This window comes from Vulpes vulpes, chromosome 16 (genome assembly GCF_048418805.1).
Source record: "Vulpes vulpes isolate BD-2025 chromosome 16, VulVul3, whole genome shotgun sequence".
NCBI lineage: Eukaryota > Metazoa > Chordata > Mammalia > Carnivora > Canidae > Vulpes > Vulpes vulpes.
The window spans coordinates 43,488,774-43,500,813 of NC_132795.1; the positions used below are offsets into that span (position 1 = coordinate 43,488,774).

The following is a 12,040-nucleotide window of genomic DNA, read 5'->3' on the forward strand; positions in this document are numbered from 1 at the left end:
TTGATCTTGGGGATGTAAGTTCCAGCCCCGAGTTGGATATAGAGATCACTTAAAAATAAAATCTTAAAAAGAAAAAAAAAAAAACCCTTCGCCTTCCTATTAGTTTATCAGAGCTGATTTTTAGAGGAAATTCATTTCAAATAATGTTTCCAAAATGAGGTCAAATAATAATCATGTCCCCTCAAGATTCCAGAAACTATTAATATCCAGTTAATATGAAGTCATCCATTTCAGTTTTGAACGTTTTTCATCTTGTTTTCTGTGCAGAGAAGCAGTGCCAGCCCCAGGTTTTGCTTAGTTTTGTAGTTGGGCAAGCACATTCAGTCGAGTCTTACGGCCTTTAGGGGATTGGTAATATTTTCCCGTGACATGGTGAATTTTCTCACTTGGTAAAGTTGGAACAGTATGTACCTCAAATGATCTATGCATTTCAGATGGTTGGATTTGATCTAGGTACAAGTGGAGAGGGAAAAATTCAGCAAATATCAATAGCGCCAAGAGATTGATTGATGTACAGGCATCAATCAATGATGAGAATGATTGATTCTCATCAATCATCAAAAAGTTTTCTTTTCCGTCCCACACAGTGAGGAAGATGCTAGGGTTAGCGTCTCCCCTTTATCTCTCTGTGGCCAAATCAGAGCCTTACATTGCCTTCACGCTACAGCTGCCTGCGCCTCACCGCATAGCTGCATCACAGGGGTGGGAGCAGTGCCTTTTAGGAAAGCCATCGCCCGCATCCAGTCATGACGCCTCAGATCAGAAAACACTTATTAACAGAATGGAATGAATTAAGGATTCAGCGGCGCTGATCTTTCTAATTTTCCTCCTTTGGGGGAAGAAAGCACAGAACCTTTGAACTCACAGTCCCCTAAAGGCTTAGGTTAGCTTGCCGGGAGCGGGTTTGAGAGATGAGAGCTGGCTACCAGGGGACAGAGCTAATATGGGTTTCTTTCACATACAGCACCCCATTGTGTCTTGTTCTCCCCCACGCACGCCCACACGACTATTCGACCTATGAAACAAACTGCGCCGGAGGCACAGATAACCCCAGGCGTCGGGTCTGTAATCTGATCGTGGCCATCGGCAGCCAGAAATGAGTTTCTTTCTAATCAGCCTCCCATCAGCCCCCGTCACTCATATAAAGGCTCCTGGGGGGAGGACGGTCCTCATCGCTCTCTCTTCAGCACCAGGGCTCTGGACAGAGCCTGGGCAGAGGCTCCTGCTGGGCGTCCTGGTGGTGGCCGCTGGCCCGGGACGTCGCTCCGGTCCCCCTGCTGCACAGACGGAAAGTTGCAGCAGATCCATGCAGCCGGCAATGATGATGTTTTCCAGTAAATACTGGGCAAAGAGAGGGTTTTCTCTGGATTCAGCGGTGCCCGAAGACCACCAGCTCCCGGGCAGCTTAACAGTGAGTACCGAGCAGCTGGCACCCTGGAGGAGGGGTCCTAGGGTGGCGATGGCCCCATCCTGGCCGCAGGGACCCGGAGGGAGAGTAAGCACACACCTCACCCCAGCCCCCAGCACCCCACCCTGCTTCTCCTGCTTTCTCCCGGCCTTCTCTCCCCATAAAGTCAAGCATGTGTCCCCACCACCATGTCCCAAACTTCCTCTCCTTGAAGTTCATGGAGTAGGAAGTAAAGAAGTTCCTGAACATCAAGAGCGAGAGCTTGTATGAACCAGCGCCTTGTACCTACAGAAAAAAAAAAAAAAAAAAAAAAGCATGTAGGATTTTGAAAGGCCACGTACTAGGAGTAGGAACAGGGAGAAGAAATTAAACCGATTTATTTATTTATTTATTTGCTTATTTATTTATATTATTTTTATTTTTTTAATTAAACCGATTTCTGTGGTTCCTGCAAGATGATTGAGTCTCCTACACCCCTTCCCATCTACGGAGGCTGTTCCTTACATACAGAGAAGTCATGTTTTTATTCTTGCCTGTAGGTGCTGATTATTGGAATGAAAGGAATATCAGCTCCTCCCAAAAGTTTTCATGCTTTTCTCATTACTCCATTTTTCATCTTAATTTGATGGAGCAATGAAAGCAATACACCACTCGCTTCAGTATTTAAGGCAGTTTCTGTACTTAAATGTTAACAGGAAAAAAGTCAACGTTTTGCAGGATTTTATTTTATTATTATTATTTTTTAAAGATTTTATTTATTTATTCATGAGAGACAGAGAGAGAGAGAGAGAGGCAGAGACACAGGCAGAGGGAGAAGAAGGCTCCATGCAGGGAGCCCGATGTGGGACTCAATCCCGGGACCCTGGGGTCACATCCTGGGCCAAAGGTAGGCGCTAAACTGCTGAGCCCCCCACCAGGGTTCCCCGATTTTGCAGGATTTTAGATGCTGATTTGAGGTAATGGTGACCAGATTTAAGAAAAAAAAAGGCAGTGAACAACAAAAAAAAGGTATGCAGATTCCCAGTCACTAAAAATATTAAGTGCTATTTCATTACTGTATCAGAGTTTATCCAACCAGTTACAATTCAGTCTGTATCATGGAAAATTCTGTTTGCATACCATAGCTTCAAACCTGTGCCAGAAGGTTGTATTGTACTGGTGTATTATTACTGCTTAAAATGTTGAAAAGTAATCAGGGCAAGTTTGTAGAACTGTTTAAATCATTTTGCAAAAATAAATAAATAAATAATTAAAAAAAATCAATTTGCAGAAATGAGACCAAAAATGTAAATAGATTTTTTATTTTTAAAAATTCTTTTAAATAGATTTTTTTTAAACATCCAAATACCACGAACATGTGGCTGAGATATTACCCTGAGGAATTTTGAAGTCATAATGAGCTGCTAGAAGGAAAACAAAGAGCTCAGAGTTATGGTTAACGTATGACACACTCATATAAAAATTCCTATACATGTGTAAGGGCTGCGTGTTACGTGGCGACAAGCAGGCAGATGTTGCGAGAGCTGAGACATTTGAGCTTTTAATGACTAAACACACTGTCAAATGCCAATGTCTGCATAAGCTTTTCTCCTCCAAGTCATAAATAATAAAATAGTCATTTCCATGATATAAAAATCCAGGGAGGGAGGCAGTGTGAAGATGTGACACCCGAGAAAATGAAGCTGGGGGGGCGGGGGTGGAATCCGAGGGGGCTGGGGCGGGCCCTACCCCCTGGCTCTGGTCCCCTCTCAGAGGTACTTCCCTCGGGTCCAAGAGGATGGCCAATGGGCTCTGCCCTTTGCCTCGGGCCGCACTTGCAACTCAGACATGAAACATGTGCATCCCCGCTCCACTTGGTCTTTGAACTGAACGTTTCCAGCCTATTTTGCTCTGTGTTCCTGACAGTGGGACTCAAGTTTCTGAAATCTGCCATTTTTGTCATTAACCCATAGGACTAATAGTCACCACTTACGGCTGTGCGACGGTGTCTTGAACGGCTAATGAAGACTCGCTCCTTCCCAGTTTTCTCAGATTTTACTCTTTGCTCCTAATGATTAGCTAGTGTCCTTCCTTCCTTCCTTCCTTCTTCTTCTTCTTCTTCTTCTTCTTCTTCTTCTTCTTGTCTCTTCCTTTTTTCATTCTTTTTCTTTCTCTTTCTTCCTTTTTTGTTCTTTTTCTTTCTTCCTTTTTTCTTCTTTCTCTCTTTTTCTTCCTTTTTTCCTTTTTCTCTTTCTTCCTTCCTTTCTCTTTTTCTTTCTTTCTCTTCCTTTTTTCTTCTTTCTTTCTTTCTTTTTCTTTCTTTCTGTCTTCCTTTCTCTTTCTTTCTTCTTCTTTCTGCCTGTCTTTGTCTCTTCCTTTTTTCTTTCTTCTTTCTCTTTCTTTCTCTTTTTTCTTTCTTTCTCTTTCTGTCTGTTTTTATGTCTCTTCCTTTTTCTTCTTTCTATTTCTTCCTTTTTTGTTCTTTTTCTTTCTCCTTTCTTTTTCTTTCTCTTTCTTCCTTTTTCTTCTTTCTTTCCTTCTTTCTTTCTCTTTCTTTCATTCTCTTTCTGTCTTTCTGTATTTCTTTCTTTCTTTCTATTCCTTTTTTCTTTCTTTCCTTTGTTTCTTCTTTCTCTTTCTTTCATTTCTTTCTTTCTTTCTTTCTTTCTTTCTTTCTTTCTTTCTTCTTTCTCTCTTCTTTCTTCTTCCCTTCCTTCTTTCTTCCCTTTCTTCCTTCCTTTCTCTTTTCTTTGTGGCTGGATTTTAATAGCCACATTTCAGGCATCATCTGCAGACACAGATGGCCTTAGTAGCACATGCTCCTCTGTGTTGAACTCCTGCAGGTAGATGCGCACTGACAACGTGAAGTGTCGTGCAGAAAGCAATGCAGGGAGTAAAGCTGCCAATTTTAGTGTGTGTCCTGACATATTTCAGAATGGAATGAATATTCTGTTTTTAAGATCGTAATGGAAACTGAAATTATTGTTGTGAAAGATATGTTTGGTCTTATTTTTGTTATGCTTGGTAATTAGTATAGTTTCCACATTGTATAACGACTAGCAGACCAAATTTTTTTTTTTCCAAACACACGAGGGTTTATTTGCAAGCTTGAGCTTGGGTCCAAGTATACCCGACACAGCGGGGCAGGGACTTGGACCCTGAGCTGGGTTTCAGCTTAGTTTAGCAGACCAAAATTTATGCTGTAAAATAAACCTAGGAATAATAGCAGGAATTAGTCATAGGTGAGACTTCATAATTTCTGATGGTCAGATCTTCGTGGCTATTAAATAAAATGAAGCAGATCTGATCCCCCTTTAATTTAAGCCACTGGATGCTGCCTTAGAGCACTGGAAAATAGTGTTCCGCAGCAAATTAGGCCAGAATTTATGATTGACAGTCAGGAGTGATGTGGCAAGTTTTCTTTGAGTTTATAGGATTGCTGAAGCTTCTAGCAATTGAATGGAATGTCCAACAACAACAAAAAAAATCTAGTTTTGAGAACTCTGGGATCCTAACCAATGTTTTTGTGTGTTTCTACCTTCTTGAAGTTAAATAGAGCTAACTCTGGCAAAAATGATGATAAAAAAGGCGGCAAGAGGGACAGCAAAAGTGAAGCCAGTCCTGAAAGCGGCAAGACGGCTGTTGTCTTCTCACTGAAAAATGAAGTTGGCGGATTGGTAAAAGTGCTGAATCTCTTCCAGGTGAATGTAAAATGTCATTACCTAACTTTGACAGTGACTGTGTGCCCAGTTCCAAACCTGTCCCCTGCTTTGAAACATCCCCAATCCGTCTCCGGAAAACGTGCTCAAAGAAACCAAAGTCAACAAAGCTTTATAAGGAAGGTTTGTCTGCCAAACAACGAAATAAGCAGATTTGTGCCAACTGTGTTTTATTAATTCCAAGGTAACCTATTAGTAATTCCCCAGACTATTGCCAGGTAAGAAAGCCAGTAATTAAAAAAAGGTGAGTCTCACACCTTTTGTTTGGCAAAATGAGCCAAAGAGGGTGTCTTTAAGTATCAAGAGACTGCAGCCCAATTTGGTTTGCTCGCATCTGAACTGTGCACTTGTCCTGGGAGCACGTTTATTCCGTGAAATGAGATGCAGGAGTCGAGGCTTTGGGATGCCCCCCTCCCCCGCCCCGCTGCCCACCCGAGCCTCACTGCTTCATGAACTTGCCACGACTTTCGGGGAGATGAGTCACTGTCCTCATACATAAGCCAGGGCTGGCTCACTCTCTCTCTTTATTTCATAGAAATGTAGTGACCTTTGTCCAGGTCCAATGTGGTAGCCTCAAGAGTGTGGTTGGGGGTAAGGTTGGAGAAACCCAGAAAAAGGACTGTCCCCTGGCCGGGGTAGACCTGAGGGCTACCTTTCCGTTCGGCAAGCATCGTGCCTCGCGCGTGCATGTTGTCTGGGGGGGCGCCTCGCTCTGCGTGGGGCCCGGGGCTGCTCTCGGGGAAGAGGGTTGGCCTTGCAGGGGGAAGACTCAGGCCCGTGTTCTCCCGGCTTGGCCAACCGCTGGCTGCTGCCTCACTTCAGGGTCTTCCTCTGTGCAGCAGCGATGATGCTTCCTCCCTAACGAGGTAGGTCTGGTGCGGTCCTAGGAGTGAAAGTGCCTTGCACAGTGGGCACAGGTGAGGCCTGTGTGGTGAGGCCTCTGATGACCAGAAGGGGAGTCAGCGGCCCGCTCCGGCAAATGTTTCCTCGTTCTCTCTCGACCCGGAGGAAAGGACCGGGCACGGTGAACAGAGCTAGTGCACAACTGCGGGAAGATGTCACACCTTACAGCACCCGGGGCTGTCCCGGCCAGCGCCCGTGGGCAGGCCACACGCCCCGGGCCAAGCGCTGGTGGCACCCAGCTTGGCCACCTGCGCCCGGGGAGCCTGTGGAGCACCCTGCCCCTCCGGACCTCTGCTGCCTGGCCCAAAGTCCCTCCTCGCCCCTACCCGGGGACGGGGACGTCCAAAGTGACACCATGTGTGAGAAGACTCTTGACCCTCCTATTAGCCTCACCGTTGCTTATCAGCCGCTTTGGAAAGTCTGGTGTCACCAGAAAGGTCAGCACAAACAGAAGCCGGGTGTCATGCCTCAGGGTCGCAGGACCAGTTGCCTGATACGGGGGCCGCTGCTGTCGAGGTGCTCGTGCTCGGCCCTGGGGCGGCCTCCCCCGGCCGGGGCTGCACATGCCGACACTGCCCAGGGTCGCAGGAGGAAGGTGACCTGATACGGGGCAGCCCAGGGGCTCAGCGGTGGGGCGCCTGCCTCCAGCCCAGGGTGTGACCCTGGGGTCCTGGGATCGAGTCCCGCATTGAGTCCCTGAAGGGAGCCTGCTTCTCCCTCTGCCTGCGTCTCTCATGGATAAATAAATAAAACCTTAAAAAAAAAAGGAATGTGAGCTGCTGTAGGACCCCCCACCCCCCGCCGGCATCCTGGGGCGTGGGGTCCCGTCGCCGGGGGGTGGGGATGAGCACGTGGGCCTCGGCCTCAGCAGGAGCTGGGACCCTGATGCCCAAGTACTGAGCTGCTGCCCCCTGTGAGCCCCTTTATTTTAATTAATTAATTAACTATTTATTTGTTTATTTATTTTTGTCAGGAGACCTTTAGCCCCGAAACCGGCCGTGGGGCACGGCTGCGAGGACGAGTCGTCCGGGGAGGCTGCCTGGAGGTGGCCCACACGGGTCCACCTGCGGCTGTTAGCTGTGTTCTGTTTTGGTCTCTGCCTGTAGAGATACTTGCTCGGCTGCTTTCCTTCCTTCCCTCTGGCTTGGGTCTCTCAACCACCATCCTCAGGCCACCCGCCCAGCGCCTGCCTCGTTTCTCTGCCATTTGTACTATTGACTTATTTTTTCAAAGGTTATTTTTGAACTTTAATGCACAGCAGAAACCTTGTACCACTATTAAATTAGGGGTTTCAGTTTTAGCAATGTGTTTTTTTTTTTGGAAACATATGAAAATAAGAATGTAAATGTGCGGATTGCACGATGACGTGATAAGCTGATGCCCCCCAAGTAGCTATGCTCACCCGCAGCGGGATGTGGGCTGTGCAGGGAAAGGATGATATTCGTAATCGTATCGTGCCCTTTATATGCTTTTACATGCCCTCTATTTTTAATTTTTATTTATTTATTTATTTTTAAGATTTTTATTTATTTATTCATGAGAGACACAGAGAGGCAGAGACACAGGCAGAGGGAGAAGCAGGCTCCATGCAGGGAGCCCGACGTGGGACTCGATCCCGGGACTCTGGGGTCACGCTCCAGGTGGAAGGCGGGTGCTCACCCGCTGAGCCACCTGGGGATCCCTATTTTTTTCTTAATGAGGCAGGAAAAGCTCCACACAGTCCCCACTGCTAGTAACCCAGGCACTGGTTGGAAGCGTTTGCATGTGTTCGTCAACCAAAGAGCCAGGAGATGGTCTTTCCCTCCGTCTTGGGTCTCAGCCCCGTGCTTACGAGCAGCCGTGGCGTCCCCTGTTGTGCCGAGGGGTGAGTCACAGATGTTGCTTCTATTTCCACAGGAGAAACACGTCAACATGGTTCATATCGAGTCCAGGAAATCCCGGCGGAGGAGCTCGGAGGTTGAAATCTTCGTGGACTGCGAGTGTGGGCAAACCGAATTCAGTGAGCTCGTTCAGTTGCTGAAATCTCAAAGCACCGTCGTGATGCCGAATCCGTCAGCGAGCATTTGGGCAGAGGGAGAAGGCAAGGCCAGCTGTCCCCGGTGGGGTGCCGCAGCGTCGCGAGAAGGGAGCGGCGACCCGGGAGCTAAGGCTCTTGAACCTGCGCTGTGTCTTCCACAGAACTAGATGACGTGCCCTGGTTCCCCCGGAAGATCTCCGAGCTGGACAGGTGTTCTCACAGGGTTCTCATGTACGGGTCCGAGCTCGACGCTGACCACCCCGTAAGTGTCCAGGGACCCCGCTCCCCACACTCCCCACGCGTGGCCCGGCTGCCGCACGTGCCGGGCGGTGTGCACCTGTGTGCTCCCCCGGGGGGCATGCGGCCCCCACCTGGTAAAGCGTCCCCGCAGCACGCGCGGGCCGGGGGCAGGTTAGGGGGTGACACTGCCACAGGACGGTCGCTCTTAGAGGGTCGGCCGGGGCGGGGGCGGCTCTCAGGCTCGGGGAGCAGCTCTGCAGCGTTAGAGGGCGCGACATACCCTGCAGCTGGTGGCCCTTGGAAAGACGAGGGGCTGACATGGGTGGTCCCTTGCGGAAATGAGGGCGGCCTGGGCCCCGGGGGCTGTGGGACAGGGGCAGGGTCTCCTCCTGCGTCCCTGGGCCGCAGGTCATTAGGAGCACAGCAAGGGAGGACGCCGGCCTCGGTGGGAGGGCAGGCAGGGGGTTTAGTGGTCAGAGGGACCTGCTCTACAGGTGCGCATTTTGTCAAAATGGGGACAGTCTGGGGCGCTGCCCTGGGCGCCGGCCCGACAGGTGCATGCCTGCCCAACCATGAGAACCGAGCAGAGGACGCTGTGACAACATTGACGACAGGGAGCCTGCAGGGGCTTGTCGTTCAGCGCAACGCACGTCCAGACTGGCCCGTAACCGCCGCGCCAGCAAACGGTCGAGTGGACTCAACGCAACTGTGTTATTTTCAAGAAGCTGAACTTTTTCAAAGGCACGATGTGCTGTGCCAGCAGGTCGGAAACCTCAGAACAACCCACAGGGGGTCCCACAGAAAAGCCTCCCGAGCATTAGAAACACACGCCGAAGTGCCTTTAGGGGCCATCCCCTGTGACCCCCTTGTCCAGAGGCCCGGACCGGCCCAGAAGCCTGATCTCGGGGACCAGCGGGGACAGGACCTCGCAGACACCAGCTGTTCCCTTGCAGGGTGACCTCGGCCGAGTCCCTCCGTCTGTGCACCTCGAATTCTTTATGTCCAGAGTGGAAAAGGGATCCTCATTGACCTGGAAGGGGCATTTCAAAAGCCAGAACAGCCGGGAAGCCTCTGGGCAGGTGCGCGGTTGAAAGCCCGGAAAGGGAAGCACCGGGTTACGGGTTACGGCGCGGGCCCCTGCCGGGGGCCTTGGGGCTCCTGCTAACCTCCTAGCTCCAAGTGACCCCCTGAGTTCTCGAGTCACCAGCCTGGACGCAGGACAGCAGCTTTGTTAGTGGGACCGCTCCGGCCTTGTGAAGAAATGGGTCCTGATACCCAGTGGATATTTTCCTGTGTTTAATTCCGTTCCTTTTCTCCTAATTATACCACCTCGTGAAACCTCCTCTTACAGTCTGTGCAGCCTGTGGAGGTGATCGCACGTCCTTAGCAATCTCCTGCCTCACCACCGCTTTTTCTTCTTTTTTCTTTTCTTTTCTTTTTTTTTTTTTTTTTTACCCACATGTATTTCTTTTAGAAGCACACCAAATGTTCATTACGTAAAATCTGGCATGGCTAAATCGGTGTTTTTTGCAAGTTAGTACTTGATGAGCACGGCGAAGCTGGTCTCAGGACTTTTGGGTGCCTGGGAGTGACCCCAGTCTTGAGACGGGGCTTACGGTGTTCGGATGCTGCCCTCATACAAGGGTGGCTCAGAGGAGCTGCCAAGGGAGGGGCCGGCTGCTGCGGCTCCCTAAGAGGCTCAAACGTCCATGTAGGCCAACGTCTCTCAAACTTTGCTGCACAAACCCCTTGGAAGGTCTTTACATTTTTTTTTTTTTAAGATTTTGTTTATTCATTCATGAGAGACACACAGAAAGAGAGAGAGAGGGAGAGACACAGGCAGAGGGAGAAGCAGGCTCCCTGCAGGGAGCCCAACGCGGGACTCGATCCCAGGACCCCGGGGGTCACGCCCTGGGCCAAAGGCAGGTGCCAAAATGGTTAGCCAACCAGGGATCCCCTGGAAGATCTTTTCGAGGTGCAAAGTGAGGCTCTGCGTGTCTGGCGAGCCCCCAGACGGGCCCGCTGCGCTTTGAGCAGCCAGGACTTGGACGGGGAGGCGCTCTCACAATGTGCTCAGGCCCCCTGAAAGTGCTTCTTAAAAATGCAGTTCGTGGGGCCCCACCGAAGCGGCTCAATCGGGGCTTTCACGATGGACCTTGGAATCTGCCTGTAGAAGGACTTGCAGGACATTCTGAGGAGCTCTCGAGCTGAGAACTACCGCCCGAGCTCAGCGACTCTCCGCCTTGGCCTTCCACTTTGAGTATGCGGGGGATCAGGACAGAAATCACTGGCGCGGGGTCCCTCCCCAGGGTGCTTGAATCGTGACCTCGGGACGTGACCTCAGGATCCTGACCTTGGGATCGTGACCTCGGGATGTGACCTTGGGATCGTGACCTCGGGGCGTGACCTCGGGTTCATGACCTCAGGCCGTGGCTAGCTTTGGAGTAGTCCCGCAGGCTCCCTGGGGGATTCCAGTCTCCCCGGGGTTGAGCCCCGGGGCAGCCGGCACACCCTCGCTGCACCCTTTAGGGTGCTGGCTGGTTCTTAACGCAACAGAGGAAAGGACGGGGTGCCCAGACTCTCCGGGACGAGGGCCGCAGGGCTTGCCCACTTGGGGGAGGCCTGGTTCAGTCTGACTCTCAGGTGAGCAAGGGATGGTTTCTCGGTGCACCTGTGCCCCAACACGGCGTGGGGGGGGCGTCCCCTCTGCTGGCTGGTAACCTTAGCCCTGCCTCTAGGCCGGGACGGACGGCCAGGGCCTTCTGTGTCCCTGCTGCGCCCAGTGGCTGGCCAGTGTCCCTGCGCTGTTGTGCGGGTCCACGGGGAGTCCTGGGGTCGCTGGGCCCCCCTCTGCATTGGTGTAATGACCGCCGCGCTCGGCTAACGAGGCACCACGGGCCTGCCCGGAAGAGGAGCGGCTGTTTGCCAAGGAGAGACAGGCGAGAATCTTCTGGAACATGGCAGACAACGGTGCTCGCAGGATGCTGCCTGGGGGCAGGGCCCGGGGAGCAGAGCCCTTCCCTTCCGCACTGGCCTGCTTGCCTCCTCGGCGGAGCAGGGGCAGCCAGGTCCCAGGTTTGCCTCCAGGCCCCGTGCTGCTGCTAGCAGGCGGACACCCAAGCTTTCTCTGGAGCGGGGGACCTGTTTCAGGTCACAGATGCAATTGTGAACCTGGTGGCTTGGTCACGACACTCGTGGAGCGCGTTGCAAGGCCTCGGAGCCTGCCTGGGAAAAGCAGCGGGAAAACTCCCGGTTCAGGGAAGGAAGGGCCGGGCCCTCAGGGGGCTGCCCCGGCTGCGGGGCTTTGGGTGGCTCACCGCAGACAGCGATGCTCCTGTGACACAGCGGCCTTGGCAGGGGACGTGCGCCTCAGCCCAGCAGGCAGCCCCACGGCCACTTCTCCGTCAAGGGCGCAGGAGGCCGGCCCACCCAGGTTTGAGGCTCCTGCGTGCAAAGGCAGGGCAGCCATAGCCGGGTGACCTAGGACTTCAAGGGCCCGGGCGCTCCCTCCTCGGAGCCCCTGTCCCCACCGCCTGTCCTGCCCTCTTTCACGCGGTGGCCACGGTGTCGCGGTGGCCCTTCCAGGTCGCAGGGTTGCACACAAGTCACATGGCAATGATTCCTTCTGGGTTTCTGGCAGTTGGAAGGAAGCCCCAGAGGTGCTGATGGAAAGTACCTGCAGGGAGGGAGACGGAAGGTGAGCTGAGGCCAGGAGCATAGGGCGGGATGCTCAGGCCCGAGCTGAGGCCAGGAGCACAGGGCGGGATGCCGCAG

The 12,040-nt window shown here is 51.7% G+C and overlaps 1 protein-coding gene across 1 annotated transcript in view; it reads left to right on the plus strand.

Annotated features, from left to right (window-relative positions):
• The first annotated feature begins 738 nt into the window (after positions 1 to 738).
• TPH2 (tryptophan hydroxylase 2) overlaps positions 739 to 12,040 on the plus strand; it is an 83,635-nt gene continuing 72,333 nt past the window's right edge. Inside the window, exons 1-4 of the mRNA XM_072741291.1 lie at positions 739 to 1,411; positions 4,936 to 5,088; positions 7,906 to 8,089; positions 8,188 to 8,288. Coding sequence (XP_072597392.1) covers positions 1,097 to 1,411; positions 4,936 to 5,088; positions 7,906 to 8,089; positions 8,188 to 8,288 — 753 coding nt within the window. The 5' untranslated portion in view covers positions 739 to 1,096. The remainder of the gene's footprint in view (positions 1,412 to 4,935; positions 5,089 to 7,905; positions 8,090 to 8,187; positions 8,289 to 12,040) is intronic.